Source organism: Pleurodeles waltl, chromosome 3_1 (assembly GCF_031143425.1).
Source record: "Pleurodeles waltl isolate 20211129_DDA chromosome 3_1, aPleWal1.hap1.20221129, whole genome shotgun sequence".
Lineage (NCBI taxonomy): Eukaryota > Metazoa > Chordata > Amphibia > Caudata > Salamandridae > Pleurodeles > Pleurodeles waltl.
The window spans coordinates 573,055,556-573,073,809 of NC_090440.1; the positions used below are offsets into that span (position 1 = coordinate 573,055,556).

Here is an 18,254-nt window from a genome sequence, read left to right on the forward strand (position 1 = left end):
CTCATCTCTTCATATACAAGTAAGTGGCGTATTCCTTTATTGTGAATATTTCATTATTGAAATACCACTGGTCATCTCCATAACACTTTCTTGTAATCTAAAATACGAACCCAGAAATATTCTGTGGATCATTACTAGCCTCCATTATTTTTTTCAATTCATGACCTTAAACCACTTTTGTGTCTAAGAATGTAGCTACAAAATGAAAGTTGCTTGAGACTACAGCTTCTCTTTAATTAGCATGTAGAGTATGTGTCAATTGAGAGGTCTATATCTCAGATTTATTAATTTCAAGGCATATCACAATATTATAAAACAACAACCATGATGCAAGTATTTCTTACTCATTTTGTGTCACTTCCCTCGGCCTACTGGATGAAAATGACAATCTAGCAGTAGAGTTAAAATCATTACTCTATTTTGCATTATAAGATCTCCGATGCACAGTTCCTATTTACAATCCAGTATCTGACAAAAATTTAAAATATCCTGCATAAATTCTAAGAAATTTCGGAAATACAGTGAACTACATTTGTTTTCCAAAATAGTGCAATTCACATTTACACTCAGTAACTGTGTGCTGGTGCAGCGTAACATATCTTTGATCACTTTCAGAGAAACCTTTTAGGGATGGATTTTCCTTATGGTCTGGAGATGTGGTCATATTACACAGTTTTGGTTTGAGGTTGTTGAGGTAGACATTGCTCTCACTGGCAGGAGGGTATAATGGGAACCAAGTGCTTGTTTGCTGGGGCATATGATACAAAGCAAGACAACATACAGTTACTGGTATATTGACTTTGCCTTTCTTTCAGACAAAGATAATATAGCTGTAGGTTGTAAAGAAGGCAGGATAACAAGGGGGAAGTTACAAAATTTTCAAAGGTCACACAACATTGGGTTACTGCTGAGGTTGAAGTGTTCAGTATTTTAAGAAACTAAAATGATGTGGTAAAACTATTGTTACTGGTATATGAGAAGTATTATTACTTGTAATTGAAGTCAAATCAGATGAAAATCCTCCATGATTGCAGGTATGCTAGTTGGGGGGAGGGGCATACAGAATATTCCATATATGTGCTTTGATGGTTAGGTACATCCTATTCCAAACTTGGCTAATGGATCAGATATGTACAAAGATAAATGGGGTAATAGACAAAATAGAATGCTATTGATGGATTCTCAGTTAGCGGACAGGTTTGGTGAAGAGTTAACTGCACCAAATTGATTAAACAGAATGAGCGTATCATATCTATATCATGTACAACATATTATTATATGCTCTCTAGAGGGAGGTGGTGATGTAAAAGATCAGTGGCTGCTGAGAATATGAAATAGTTGTTGCAGCTGTTATTACTAATTGCAACTGTTATGTTTCGCATGCCAACTCCCAGCTAGAACAGTGGGTAAAAATATGAACAACAGAGATATGTATGCCTGATACAATGTTGTTGTCAGCTGTATTGAGGAGACTAAACATAACATGTCTCCCTTTATGTTGTTGATAATACAATAAAGAAACATTTTCAAAAAATAAATCTGTAATGATCTACTTTGAGATGCTTGAAGAGCTTAAAGATCCAATTACTATTGTTTTGTGCATTGATAGGGCCTTCTCAAGTATCTTCGCAGGATATCACTCTTAACAACAGGAAATCACCAAATAACATTGAAGTCAATTGGAGTGCTCCACCTGGTCTTGTGGAGTGGTATAATGTGTACCTCCAAGGAGCTGTCTCCCAGAACAAAAAAACCTCATCGATAAAGCCTGTTAATTTTACAGACTTACTTCCCGGCAGAGAATATAGTATCACAATTACAACAATAAGTGGACCTTTCAATGAAACATCAGCAGTAGTGACTGAGGCAACATGTAAGTTAAGCAGATACTGCTGTTGTTTTTTTTGTGTATAGCACTTAGTCTCATTAACAAGCTGAAGCTGCAAAACCTGAGAATGAGTATGGGCTTGATCCTTTAGTACATTGTTAAAATAATAACTACACGTATAATACAGTTTTTGGCTAAATAAAAGTACGTCTTTGACATTGCAAACTCAAGTCTTGAACAAATGCGTGTATATTAATGCAATGTTTAATTATACTTCCTGAAAAAATATCATTGTCTAAGTTGTGTAGTTTTAAACAAAAAATGCTCTTATTGTGATGTCAGTTTTGGAGCTGCCCTATAGAAAATGCTGTTTAGGTCCTTCTTAACTACCAGGGTATATTTATCTTTACTGCACATGGCCAAATAGCCACGCTGAAAGTGAGAAGTGGAGCTTTCAAACTCATGAGTAAATGTGTAATTTATAATTAGGGTAGAGAAGGGCATACTTCGGACAACTCTACAAACATGTTTGAAAGCATCCTATTGCTATAGGTGTGCTTTATAACATATAGTTCTGTAGATAATACTTACCTTTTCTGTTTAGGCATTCTGCTGAGATAAGATCCACTACAAGCAATAATAAGGTGTTTTATGCAATTAGCACTTTTGATATATTAAATTTATTCGAGATGTGATATTGTCAACAATAAAATAGTCTGGGTGGCTTTAAGTAATATATATGATTTTGAAAATTTAGCATAATTACAATTATTTAACAATTATGATGAGAAAATACTCAGGAATTTCAATATAAGTACTACACCTGCTTTCATTTAAAGAAGCCTGGTATCTCCAGTGCCAAATATTATAAGAACGTCACTAAAATGTATCCTCTTCAAGTCACTAAAGAGAAAGCATGATGTCAAAGTGTAAAAAACCCATCATTTAGTCTATAACAGGACAATTTCATCAACACCTACTGAAAATTAAAACACTACTGTGGCCTTCGTTCTTTTATGTATATTGCTTTATAAGACAGCCCTTTAAAATGTGCAAATACTGCAAAGGAGAAGAGTCTAAAGTCTGCTACCTTTACATGTGTTTTAAACTACTAAGTTAGCCTTATGTACGATTTCAAATGACACATATAGCATTCTACTATGAAAAAGAAATATTGGTAACTGAAAGTAGAATTTTTTATAACATATATTTGTGAACCTAAGATGATTATAAAACATGAAGTTCTCAATAATAATGAAATGTTGATGGTTATTCACCAACATTATTTGTATATGATTATTGTATGGATAAATAGACAATAAAATGGAACGTCAAAAAGTAGATGTATAGATTGATGTTTATAAATATTTATTGACAAAATAATTTTTTGTGAATGTTTTCAATGTGCCATTGAGAAGATAAATTATTTTTGATGAAGTGTACTATTAAAATTGCCAAATAATTTCATGGTCAACAGATCCTGAACGGCCTGGTTCGGTGACATCTTTGGATGCAGAAAGAAACAGCATCAAGTTTTCATGGAATCAGCCTTTAAATATGAGTGGTATACAATTGACTTACAATATCACGTACAACAGTTCACAAGGAAACAGAAGTATCACAAACACCAGTACCTATGCCAATATTGAGAACCTGGTTTCAGGAACAAACTACACAATAAGTGTAGTAACCGTTGGTGTTTATAATTATTCAAGTCCACCTCTGCTCATCTCTTCATATACAAGTAAGTGGCGTATTCCTTTATTGTGAATATTTCATTATTGAAATACCACTGGTCATCTCCATAACACTTTCTTGTAATCTAAATACGAATCCAGAAATATTCTGTGAATCATTACTAGCCTCAATTGTTTTTTTCAATTCATGACCTTAAACCACTTTTGTGACTAAGAATGTAGCTAAAAAATGAAAGTTGCTTGAGACTACAGCTTCTCTTTAATTAGCATGTAGATTATGTGTCAATTGAGAGGTCTGTATCTCAGATTTATTAATTTCAAGGCATATCACAATATTATAAAACAACAACCATGATGCAAGTATTTCTTACTCATTTTGTGTCACTTCCCTCGGCCTACTGGATGAAAATGACAATCTAGCAGTAGAGTTAAAATCATTACTCTATTTTGCATTATAAGATCTCCGATGCACAGTTCCTATTTACAATCCAGTATCTGAAAAAAATTGAAAATATCCTGCATAAATTCTCAGAAATTTCGGAAATACAGTGAACTACATTTTTTTTCCAAAATAGTGCAATTCTCATTTACGCTCAGTAACTGTGTGCTGGTGCAGCTTAACATATCTTTGATCACTTTCAGAGAACCCTTTTAGGGATGGATTTTCCTTATGGTCTGGAGATGTGGTCATATTACACAGTTTTGGTTTGAGGTTGTTGAGGTACACATTGCTCTCACTGGCAGGAGGGTATAATGGGAACCAAGTGCTTGTTTGCTGGGGCATATGATACAAAGCAAGACAACATACAGTTACTGGTATATTGACTTTGCCTTTCTTTCAGACAAAGATAATATAGCTGTAGGTTGTAAAGAAGGCAGGATAACAAGGGGGAAGTTACAAAATGTTCAAAGGTCACACAAAATTGGGTTACTGCTGAGGTTGAAGTGTTCAGTATTTTAAGAAACGAAAATGATGTGGTAAAACTATTGTTACTGGTATACGAGAAGTATTATTACTTGTAATTGAAGTCAAATCAGATGAAAATCCTCCATGATTGCAGGTATGCTAGTTGGGGGGAGGGGCATACAGAATATTCCATATATGTGCTTTGATGGTTAGGTACATCCTATTCCAAACTTGGCTAATGGATCAGATATGTACAAAGATAAATGGGGTAATAGACAAAATAGAATGCTATTGATGGATTCTCAGTTAGCGGGACAGGTTTGGTGAAGAGTTAACTGCACCAAATTGATTAAACAGAATGAGCGTATCATATCTATATCATGTACAACATATTATTATGTGCTCTCTAGAGGGAGGTGGTGATGTAAAAGATCAGTGGCTGCTGAGAATATGAAATAGTTGTTGCAGCTGTTATTACTAATTGCAACTGTTCTGTTTCGCATGTCAACTCCCAGCTAGAACAGTGGGTAAAAATATGAACAACAGAGATATGTATGCCTGATACAATGTTGTTATCAGCTGTATTGAGGAGACTAAACATAACGTGTCTCCGTTTATGTTGTTGATAATAAAATAAAGAAACATTTCAAAAAAGAAATCTGTAATGATCTACTTTAAGATGCTTGAAGAGCTTAAAGATCCAATTACTGTTGTTTTGTGCATTGATAGGGCCTTCTCAAGTATCTTCGCAGGATATCACTCTTAACAACAGGAAATCACCAAATAACATTGAAGTCAATTGGAGTGCTCCACCTGGTCTTGTGGAGTGGTATAATGTGTACCTCCAAGGAGCTGTCTCCCAGAACAAAACAACCTCATCGATAAAGCCTGTTAATTTTACAGACTTACTTCCCGGCAGAGAATATAGTATCACAATTACAACAATAAGTGGACCTTTCAATGAAACATCAGCAGTAGTGACTGAGGCAACATGTAAGTTAAGCAGATACTGCTGTTGGTTTTTTTGTGTATAGCACTTAGTCTCATTAACAAGCTGAAGCTGCAAAACCTGAGAATGAGTATGGGCTTGATCCTTTAGTACATTGTTAAAATAATAACTACACGTATAATAAGGTTTTTGGCTAAAAAAAAGTACGTCTTTGACATTGCAAACTCAAGTCTTGAACAAATTCGTGTATATTAATGCAATGTTTAATTATACTTCCTGAAAAAATATCATTGTCTAAGTTGTGTAGTTTTAATCAAAATATGCTCTTATTGTGATGTCAGTTTTGGAGCTGCCCTATAGAAAATGCAGTTTAGGTCCTTCTTAACTACCAGGGTATATTTATCTTTACTACACGTGGCCAAATAGCCACGCTGAAAGTGAGGAGTGGAGCTTTCAAAATCATGAGTAAATGTGTAATTTATAATTAGGGTAGAGAAGAGCATACTTCGGACAACTCTACAAACATGTTTGAAAGCATCCAATTGCTATAGGTGTGCTTTATAACATATAGTTCTGTAGATAATACTTACCTTTTCTGTTTAGGCATTCTGCTGAGATAAGATCCACTACAAGCAATAAGAAGGTGTTTTATGCAATTAGCACTTTTGATATATTAAATTTATTCGAGATGTGATATTGTCAACAATAAAACAGTCTGGGTGTCTTTAAGTAATATATATGATTTTCTAAATTTAGCATAATTACAATTATTTAACAATTATGATGAGAAAATACTCAGGAATTTCAATATAAGTACTACACCTGCTTTCATTTAAAGAAGCCTGGTATCTCCAGTGCCAAATATTATAAGAACGTCACTAAAATGTATCCTCTTCAAGTCACTAAAGAGAAGGCATGATGTCAAAGTGTAAAAAAAACATCATTTAGTCTATAACAGGACAATTTCATCAACACCTACTGAAAATTAAAACACTACTGTGGCCTTCGTTCTTTTATGTATATTGGTTTATAAGACAGCCCTTTAAAATGTGCAAATACTGCAAAGGAGATGAGTCTAAAGTCTGCTACTTTTACATGTGTTTTAAACCACTAAGTTAGCCTTATGTACGATTTCAAATGACAAATATAGCATACTACTATGAAAAAGAAATATTGGGAACTGAAAGTTGAATTTTTTATAACATATATTTGTGAACCTAAGATGATTATAAAACATGAAGTTTTCAATAATAATGAAATGTTCATGGTTATTCACCAACATTATTTGTATATGATTATTGTATGGATAAATAGACAATAAAATGGAACGTCAAAAAGTAGATGTATAGATTGATGTTTATAAATATTTATTGACAAAATAATTTTTTGTGAATGTTTTCAATGTGCCATTGAGAAGATAAATTATTTTTGATGAAGTGTACTATTAAAATTGCCAAATAATTTCATGGTCAACAGATCCTGAACGGCCTGGTTCGGTGACATCTTTGGATGCAGAAAGAAACAGCATCAAGTTTTCATGGAATCAGCCTTTAAATATGAGTGGTATACAATTGACTTACAATATCACGTACAACAGTTCACAAGGAAACAGAAGTATCACAAACACTAGTACCTATGCCAATATTGAGAACCTGGTTTCAGGAACAAACTACACAATAAGTGTAGTCACCGTGGGTGTTTATAATTATTCAAGTCCACCTCTGCTCATCTCTTCATATACAAGTAAGTGGCGTATTCCTTTATTGTGAATATTTCATTATTGAAATACCACTGGTCATCTCCATAACACTTTCTTGTAATCTAAATAGGAATCCAGAAATATTCTGTGAATCATTACTAGCCTCAATTGTTTTTTTCAATTCATGACCTTAAACCAATTTTGTGACTAAGAATGTAGCTACAAAATGAAAGTTGCTTGAGACTACTGCTTCTCTTTAATTAGCATGTAGAGTATGTGTCAATTGAGAGGTCTGTATCTCAGATTTATTAATTTCAAGGCATACACAATATTATAAAACAACAACCATGATGCAAGTATTTCTTACTCATTTTGTGTCACTTCCCTCGGCCTACTGGATGAAAATGACAATCTAGCAGTAGAGTTAAAATCATTACTCTATTTTGCATTATAAGATCTCCGATGCACAGTTCCTATTTACAATCCAGTATCTGACAAAAATTGAAAATATCCTGCATAAATTCTCAGAAATTTCGGAAATACAGTGAACTACATTTGTTTTCCAAAATAGTGCAATTCACATTTACACTCAGTAACTGTGTGCTGGTGCAGCTTAACATATCTTTGATCACTTTCAGAGAACCCTTTTAGGGATGGATTTTCCTTATGGTCTGGAGATGTGGTCATATTACACAGTTTTGGTTTGAGGTTGTTGAGGTACACATTGCTCTCACTGGTAGGAGGGTATAATGGGAACCAAGTGCTTGTTTGCTGGGGCATATGATACAAAGCAAGACAACATACAGTTACTGGTATATTGACTTTGCCTTTCTTTCAGACAAAGATAATATAGCTGTAGGTTGTAAAGAAGGCAGGATAACAAGGGGGAAGTTACAAAATGTTCAAAGGTCACACAAAATTGGGTTACTGCTGAGGTTGAAGTGTTCAGTATTTTAAGAAACGAAAATGATGTGGTAAAACTATTGTTACTGGTATACGAGAGGTATTATTACTTGTAATTGAAGTCAAATCAGATGAAAATCCTCCATGATCGCAGGTATGCTAGTTGGGGGGAGGGGCATACAGAATATTCCATATATGTGCTTTGATGATTGGGTACATCCTATTCCAAACTTGGCTAATGGATCAGATATGTACAAAGATAACTGGGGTAATAGACAAAATAGATTGCTATTGATGGATTCCCAGTTAGCGGACAGTTTTGGTGAAGAGTTAACTGCACCAAATTGATTAAACAGAATGAGCGTATCATATCTATATCATGTACAACATATTATTATGTGCTCTCTAGAGGGAGGTGGTGATGTAAAAGATCAGTGGCTGCTGAGAATATGAAATAGTTGTTGCAGCTGTTATTACTAATTGCACTGTTATGTTTCGCATGCCAACTCCCAGCTAGAATAGTGGCTAAAAATATGAACAACAGAGATATGTATGCCTGATACAATGTTGTTGTCAGCTGTATTGAGGAGACTAAACATAACATGTCTCCGTTTATGTTGTTGATAATACAATAAAGAAACATTTTAAAAAAAGAAATCTGTAATGATCTACTTTGAGATGCTTGAAGAGCTTAAAGATCCAATTACTGTTGTTCTGTGCATTGATAGGGCCTTCTCAAGTATCTTCGCAGGATATCACTTTTAACAACAGGAAATCACCAAATAACATTGAAGTCAATTGGAGTGCTCCACCTGGTCTTGTGGAGTGGTATAATGTGTACCTCCAAGGAGCTGTCTCCCAGAACAAAACAACCTCATCGATAAAGCCTGTTAATTTTACAGACTTACTTCCCGGCAGAGAATATAGTATCACAATTACAACAATAAGTGGACCTTTCAATGAAACATCAGCAGTAGTGACTGAGGCAACATGTAAGTTAAGCAGATACTGCTGTTGTTTTTTTGTGTATAGCACTTAGTCTCATTAACAAGCTGAAGCTGCAAAACCTGAGAATGAGTATGGGCTTGATCCTTTAGTACATTGTTAAAATAATAACTACACGTATAATACAGTTTTTGGCTAAAAAAAAGTACGTCTTTGACATTGCAAACTCAAGTCTTGAACAAATGTGTGTATATTAATGCAATGTTTAATTATACTTCCTGAAAAAATATCATTGTCTAAGTTGTGTAGTTTTAATCAAAATATGCTCTTATTGTGATGTCAGTTTTGGAGCTGCCCTATAGAAAATGCTGTTTAGGTCCTTCTTAACTACCAGGGTATATTTATCTTTACTACACGTGGCCAAATAGCCACGCTGAAAGTGAGGAGTGGAGCTTTCAAAATCATGAGTAAATGTGTAATTTATAATTAGGGTAGAGAAGAGCATACTTCGGACAACTCTACAAACATGTTTGAAAGCATCCAATTGCTATAGGTGTGCTTTATAACATATAGTTCTGTAGATAATACTTACCTTTTCTGTTTAGGCATTCTGCTGAGATAAGATCCACTACAAGCAATAATAAGGTGTTTTATGCAATTAGCACTTTTGATATATTAAATTTATTCGAGATGTGATATTGTCAACAATAAAACAGTCTGGGTGTCTTTAAGTAATATATATGATTTTCTAAATTTAGCATAATTACAATTATTTAACAATTATGATGAGAAAATACTCAGGAATTTCAATATAAGTACTGCACCTGCTTTCATTTAAAGAAGCCTGGTATCTCCAGTGCCAAATATTATAAGAACGTCACTAAAATGTATCCTCTTCAAGTCACTAAAGAGAAGGCATGATGTCAAAGTGTAAAAAAACCATCATTTAGTCTATAACAGGACAATTTCATCAACACCTACTGAAAATTAAAACACTACTGTGGCCTTCGTTCTTTTATGTATATTGCTTTATAAGACAGCCCTTTAAAATGTGCAAATACTGCAAAGGAGAAGAGTCTAAAGTCTGCTACCTTTACATGTGTTTTAAACTACTAAGTTAGCCTTATGTACGATTTCAAATGACACATATAGCATACTACTATGAAAAAGAAATAGTGGTAACTGAAAGTTGAATTTTTTATAACATATATTTGTGAACCTAAGATGATTATAAAACATGAAGTTCTCAATAATAATGAAATGTTGATGGTTATTCACCAACATTATTTGTATATGATTATTGTATGGATAAATAGACAATACAATGGAACGTCAAAAAGTAGATGTATAGATTGATGTTTATAAATATTTATTGAAAAAATAATTTTTGGTGAATGTTTTCAATGTGCCATTGAGAAGATAAATTATTTTTGATGAAGTGTACTATTAAAATTGCCAAATAATTTCATGGTCAACAGATCCTGAACGGCCTGGTTCGGTGACATCTTTGGATGCAGAAAGAAACAGCATCAAGTTTTCATGGAATCAGCCTTTAAATATGAGTGGTATACAATTGACTTACAATATCACGTACAACAGTTCACAAGGAAACAGAAGTATCACAAACACCAGTACCTATGCCAATATTGAGAACCTGGTTTCAGGAACAAACTACACAATAAGTGTAGTAACCGTTGGTGTTTATAATTATTCAAGTCCACCTCTGCTCATCTCTTCATATACAAGTAAGTGGCGCATTCCTTTATTGTGAATATTTCATTATTGAAATACCACTGGTCATCTCCATAACACTTTCTTGTAATCTAAATACGAATCCAGAAATATTCTGTGAATCATTACTAGCCTCAATTGTTTTTTTCAATTCATGACCTTAAACCACTTTTGTGACTAAGAATGTAGCTACAAAATGAAAGTTGCTTGAGACTACAGCTTCTCTTTAATTAGCATGTAGATTATGTGTCAATTGAGAGGTCTGTATCTCAGATTTATTAATTTCAAGGCATATCACAATATTATAAAACAACAACCATGATGCAAGTATTTCTTACTCATTTTGTGTCACTTCCCTCGGCCTACTGGGTGAAAATGACAATCTAGCAGTAGAGTTAAAATCATTACTCTATTTTGCATTATAAGATCTCCGATGCACAGTTCCTATTTACAATCCAGTATCTGACAAAAATTGAAAATATCCTGCATAAATTCTCAGAAATTTCGGAAATACAGTGAACTACATATTTTTTGCAAAATAGTGCAATTCTCATTTACGCTCAGTAACTGTGTGCTGGTGCAGCTTAACATATCTTTGATCACTTTCAGAGAACCCTTTTAGGGATGAATTTTCCTTATGGTCTGGAGATGTGGTCATATTACACAGTTTTGGTTTGAGGTTGTTGAGGTACACATTGCTCTCACTGGTAGGAGGGTATAATGGGAACCAAGTGCTTGTTTGCTGGGGCATATGATACAAAGCAAGACAACATACAGTTACTGCTATATTGACTTTGCCTTTCTTTCAGACAAAGATAATATAGCTGTAGGTTGTAAAGAAGGCAGGATAACAAGGGGGAAGTTACAAAATGTTCAAAGGTCACACAAAATTGGGTTACTGCTGAGGTTGAAGTGTTCAGTATTTTAAGAAACGAAAATGATGTGGTAAAACTATTGTTACTGGTATACGAGAAGTATTATTACTTGTAATTGAAGTCAAATCAGATGAAAATCCTCCATGATTGCAGGTATGCTAGTTGGGGGGAGGGGCATACAGAATATTCCATATATGTGCTTTGATGGTTAGGTACATCCTATTCCAAAGTTGGCTAATGGATCAGATATGTACAAAGATAAATGGGGTAATAGACAAAATAGAATGCTATTGATGGATTCTCAGTTAGCGGGACAGGTTTGGTGAAGAGTTAACTGCACCAAATTGATTAAACAGAATGAGCGTATCATATCTATATCATGTACAACATATTATTATGTGCTCTCTAGAGGGAGGTGGTGATGTAAAAGATCAGTGGCTGCTGAGAATATGAAATAGTTGTTGCAGCTGTTATTACTAATTGCAACTGTTCTGTTTCGCATGTCAACTCCCAGCTAGAACAGTGGGTAAAAATATGAACAACAGAGATATGTATGCCTGATACAATGTTGTTATCAGCTGTATTGAGGAGACTAAACATAACGTGTCTCCGTTTATGTTGTTGATAATAAAATAAAGAAACATTTCAAAAAAGAAATCTGTAATGATCTACTTTAAGATGCTTGAAGAGCTAAAGATCCAATTACTGTTGTTTTGTGCATTGATAGGGCCTTCTCAAGTATCTTCGCAGGATATCACTCTTAACAACAGGAAATCACCAAATAACATTGAAGTCAATTGGAGTGCTCCACCTGGTCTTGTGGAGTGGTATAATGTGTACCTCCAAGGAGCTGTCTCCCAGAACAAAACAACCTCATCGATAAAGCCTGTTAATTTTACAGACTTACTTCCCGGCAGAGAATATAGTATCACAATTACAACAATAAGTGGACCTTTCAATGAAACATCAGCAGTAGTGACTGAGGCAACATGTAAGTTAAGCAGATACTGCTGTTGGTTTTTTTGTGTATAGCACTTAGTCTCATTTACAAGCTGAAGCTGCAAAACCTGAGAATGAGTATGGGCTTGATCCTTTAGTACATTGTTAAAATAATAACTACACGTATAATACAGTTTTTGGCTAAATAAAAGTACGTCTTTGACATTGCAAACTCAAGTCTTGAACAAATGCGCGTATATTAATGCAATGTTTAATTATACTTCCTGAAAAAATATCATTGTCTAAGTTGTGTAGTTTTAGCCAAAAAATGCTCTTATTGTGATGTCAGTTTTGGAGCTGCCCTATAGAAAATGCTGTTTAGGTCCTTCTTAACTACCAGGGTATATTTATCTTTACTACACATGGCCAAATAGCCACGCTGAAAGTGAGGAGTGGAGCTTTCAAACTCGTGAGTAAATGTGTAATTTATAATTAGGGTAGAGAAGAGCATACTTCGGACAACTCTACAAACATGTTTGAAAGCATCCTATTGCTATAGGTGTGTTTTATAACATATAGGGGGTTATTCTAACTTTGGAGGACTGTTAATCCGTCCCAAAAGTGACGGTAAAGTGACGGATATACCACCAGCCGTATTACGAGTTCCAAAGGATATAATGGACTCGTTATACGGCTGGTGGTAAATCCGTCACTTTTCCGTCACTTTTGGGACGGATTAACACCTCCTCCAAAGTTAGAATAACCCCCATAGTTCTGTAGATAATACTTACCTTTTCTGTTTAGGCATTCTGCTGAGATAAGATCCACTACAAGCAATAATAAGGTGTTTTATGCAATTAGCACTTTTGATATATTAAATTTATTCGAGATGTGATATTGTCAACAATAAAATAGTCTGGGTGGCTTTAAGTAATATATATGATTTTGAAAATTTAGCATAATTACAATTATTTAACAATTATGATGAGAAAATACTTAGGAATTTCAATATAAGTACTACACCTGCTTTCATTTAAAGAAGCCTGGTATCTCCAGTGCCAAATATTATAAGAACGTCACTAAAATGTATCCTCTTCAAGTCACTAAAGAGAAGGCATGATGTCAAAGTGTAAAAAAAACATCATTTAGTCTATAACAGGACAATTTCATCAACACCTACTGAAAATTAAAACACTACTGTGGCCTTCGTTCTTTTATGTATATTGGTTTATAAGACAGCCCTTTAAAATGTGCAAATACTGCAAAGGAGAAGAGTCTAAAGTCTGCTACTTTTACATGTGTTTTAAACCACTAAGTTAGCCTTATGTACGATTTCAAATGACAAATATAGCATACTACTATGAAAAAGAAATATTGGGAACTGAAAGTTGAATTTTTTATAACATATATTTGTGAACCTAAGATGATTATAAAACATGAAGTTTTCAATAATAATGAAATGTTCATGGTTATTCACCAACATTATTTGTATATGATTATTGTATGGATAAATAGACAATAAAATGGAACGTCAAAAAGTAGATGTATAGATTGATGTTTATAAATATTTATTGACAAAATAATTTTTTGTGAATGTTTTCAATGTGCCATTGAGAAGATAAATTATTTTTGATGAAGTGTACTATTAAAATTGCCAAATAATTTCATGGTCAACAGATCCTGAACGGCCTGGTTCGGTGACATCTTTGGATGCAGAAAGAAACAGCATCAAGTTTTCATGGAATCAGCCTTTAAATATGAGTGGTATACAATTGACTTACAATATCACGTACAACAGTTCACAAGGAAACAGAAGTATCACAAACACCAGTACCTATGCCAATATTGAGAACCTGGTTTCAGGAACAAACTACACAATAAGTGTAGTCACCGTGGGTGTTTATAATTATTCAAGTCCACCTCTGCTCATCTCTTCATATACAAGTAAGTGGTGAATTCCTTTATTGTGAATATTTCATTATTGAAATACCACTGGTCATCTCCATAACACTTTCTTGTAATCTAAATACGAATCCAGAAATATTCTGCGAATCATTACTAGCCTCAATTGTTTTTTTCAATTCATGACCTTAAACCACTTTTGTGACTAAGAATGTAGCTACAAAATGAAAGTTGCTTGAGACTACAGCTTCTCTTTAATTAGCATGTAGATTATGTGTCAATTGAGAAGTCTGTATCTCAGATTTATTAATTTCAAGGCATATCACAATATTATAAAACAACAACCATGATGCAAGTATTTCTTACTCATTTTGTGTCACTTCCCTCGGCCTACTGGATGAAAATGACAATCTAGCAGTAGAGTTAAAATCATTACTCTATTTTGCATTATAAAATCTCCGATGCACAGTTCCTATTTACAATCCAGTATCTGACAAAAATTAAAAATATCCTGCATAAATTCTCAGAAATTTCGGAAATACAGTGAGCTACATTTTTTTTCCAAAATAGTGCAATTCTCATTTACACTCAGTAACTGTGTGCTGGTGCAGCTTAACATATCTTTGATCACTTTCAGAGAACCCTTTTAGGGATGGATTTTCCTTATGGTCTGGAGATGTGGTCATATTACACAGTTTTGGTTTGAGGTTGTTGAGGTACACATTGCTCTCACTGGCAGGAGGGTATAATGGGAACCAAGTGCTTGTTTGCTGGGGCATATGATACAAAGCAAGACAACATACAGTTACTGCTATATTGACTTTGCCTTTCTTTCAGACAAAGATAATATAGCTGTAGGTTGTAAAGAAGGCAGGATAACAAGGGGGAAGTTACAAAATGTTCAAAGGTCACACAAAATTGGGTTACTGCTGAGGTTGAAGTGTTCAGTATTTTAAGAAACGAAAATGATGTGGTAAAACTATTGTTACTGGTATACAAGAGGTATTATTACTTGTAATTGAAGTCAAATCAGATGAAAATCCTCCATGATCGCAGGTATGCTAGTTGGGGGGAGGGGCATACAGAATATTCCATATATGTGCTTTGATGATTGGGTACATCCTATTCCAAACTTGGCTAATGGATCAGATATGTACAAAGATAACTGGGGTAATAGACAAAATAGATTGCTATTGATGGATTCCCAGTTAGCGGACATTTTTGGTGAAGAGTTAACTGCACCAAATTGATTAAACAGAATGAGCGTATCATATCTATATCATGTTCAACATATTATTATGTGCTCTCTAGAGGGAGGTGGTGATGTAAAAGATCAGTGGCTGCTGAGAATATGAAATAGTTGTTGCAGCTGTTATTACTAATTGCACTGTTATGTTTCGCATGCCAACTCCCAGCTAGAATAGTGGCTAAAAATATGAACAACAGAGATATGTATGCCTGATACAATGTTGTTGTCAGCTGTATTGAGGAGACTAAACATAACATGTCTCCGTTTATGTTGTTGATAATACAATAAAGAAACATTTTAAAAAAAGAAATCTGTATTGATCTACTTTGAGATGCTTGAAGAGCTTAAAGATCCAATTACTGTTGTTCTGTGCATTGATAGGGCCTTCTCAAGTATCTTCGCAGGATATCACTCTTAACAACAGGAAATCACCAAATAACATTGAAGTCAATTGGAGTGCTCCACCTGGTCTTGTGGAGTGGTATAATGTGTACCTCCAAGGAGCTGTCTCCCAGAACAAAACAACCTCATCGATAAAGCCTGTTAATTTTACAGACTTACTTCCCGGCAGAGAATATAGTATCACAATTACAACAATAAGTGGACCTTTCAATGAAACATCAGCAGTAGTGACTGAGGCAACATGTAAGTTAAGCAGATACTGCTGTTGTTTTTTTTGTGTATAGCACTTAGTCTCATTAACAAGCTGAAGCTGCAAAACCTGAGAATGAGTATGGGCTTGATCCTTTAGTACATTGTTAAAATAATAACTACACGTATAATACAGTTTTTGGCTAAAAAAAAGTACGTCTTTGACATTGCAAACTCAAGTCTTGAACAAATGGGTGTATATTAATAAATGTTTAATTATACTTCCTGAAAAAATATCATTGTCTAAGTTGTGTAGTTTTAATCAAAATATGCTCTTATTGTGATGTCAGTTTTGGAGCTGCCCTATAGAAAATGCTGTATAGGTCCTTCTTAACTACCAGGGTATATTTATCTTTACTACACATGGCCAAATAGCCACGCTGAAAGTGAGGAGTGGAGCTTTCAAAATAATGAGTAAATGTGTAATTTATAATTAGGGTAGAGAAGAGCATACTTTGGACAACTCTACAAACATGTTTGAAAGCATCCTATTGCTATAGGTGTGCTTTATAACATATAGTTCTGTAGATAATACTTACCTTTTCTGTTTAGGCATTCTGCTGAGATAAGATCCACTACAAGCAATAATAAGGTGTTTTATGCAATTGGCACTTTTGATATATTAAATTTATTCGAGATGTTGTATTGTCAACAATAAAATAGTCTGGGTGGCTTTAAGTAATATATATGATTTTCAAAATTTAGCATAATTACAATTATTTAACAATTATGATGAGAAAATACTGAGGAATTTCAATATAAGTACTACACCTGCTTTCATTTAAAGAAGCATGGTATCTCCAGTGCCAAATATTATAAGAACGTCACTAAAATGCATCCTCTTCAAGTGACTAAAGAGAAGGCATGATGTCAAAGGGTAAAAAACCCATCATTTAGTATATAACAGGACAATTTCATCAACACCTACTGAAAATTAAAACACTACTGTGGCCTTCGTTCTCTTATGTATATTGGTTTATAAGACAGCCCTTTAAAATGTGCAAATACTGCAAAGGAGAAGAGTCTAAAGTCTGCTACCTTTACATGTGTTTTAAACCACTAAGTTAGCCTTATGTACGATTTCAAATGACACATATAGCATACTACTATGAAAAAGAAATATTGGTAACTGAAAGTTGAATTTTTTATAACATATATTTGTGAACCTAAGATGATTATAAAACATGAAGTTCTCAATAATAATGAAATGTTCATGGTTATTCACCAAGATTATTTGTATATGATTATTGTATGGATAATTAGACAATAAAATGGAACGTCAAAATGTAGATGTATAGATTGATGTTTATAAATATTTATTGACAAAATAATTTTTTGTGAATGTTTTCAATGTGCCATTGAGAAGATAAATTATTTTTGATGAAGTGTACTATTAAAATTGCCAAATAATTTCATGGTCAACAGATCCTGAACGGCCTGGTTCGGTGACATCTTTGGATGCAGAAAGAAACAGCATCAAGTTTTCATGGAATCAGCCTTTAAATATGAGTGGTATACAATTGACTTACAATATCACGTACAGCAGTTCACAAGGAAACAGAAGTATCACAAACACCAGTACCTATGCCAATATTGAGAACCTGGTTTCAGGAACAAACTACACAATAAGTGTAGTAACCGTTGGTGTTTATAATTATTCAAGTCCACCTCTGCTCATCTCTTCATATACAAGTAAGTGGCGTATTCCTTTATTGTGAATATTTCATTATTGAAATACCACTGGTCATCTCCATAACACTTTCTTGTAATCTAAAATACGAACCCAGAAATATTCTGTGGATCATTACTAGCCTCCATTATTTTTTTCAATTCATGACCTTAAACCACTTTTGTGTCTAAGAATGTAGCTACAAAATGAAAGTTGCTTGAGACTACAGCTTCTCTTTAATTAGCATGTAGAGTATGTGTCAATTGAGAGGTCTATATCTCAGATTTATTAATTTCAAGGCATATCACAA

At 34.0% G+C, this 18,254-nt stretch overlaps 1 protein-coding gene across 1 annotated transcript in view; it reads left to right on the plus strand.

Moving 5' to 3' along the window:
• The window catches only part of LOC138283517 (uncharacterized), a 471,678-nt gene that overhangs the window by 43,028 nt on the left and 410,396 nt on the right, over positions 1-18,254 (plus strand). Inside the window, exons 18-25 of the mRNA XM_069221456.1 lie at positions 1,610-1,873; positions 3,306-3,572; positions 5,162-5,425; positions 8,712-8,975; positions 10,407-10,673; positions 12,262-12,525; positions 16,006-16,269; positions 17,701-17,967. Coding sequence (XP_069077557.1) covers positions 1,610-1,873; positions 3,306-3,572; positions 5,162-5,425; positions 8,712-8,975; positions 10,407-10,673; positions 12,262-12,525; positions 16,006-16,269; positions 17,701-17,967 — 2,121 coding nt within the window. The remainder of the gene's footprint in view (positions 1-1,609; positions 1,874-3,305; positions 3,573-5,161; positions 5,426-8,711; positions 8,976-10,406; positions 10,674-12,261; positions 12,526-16,005; positions 16,270-17,700; positions 17,968-18,254) is intronic.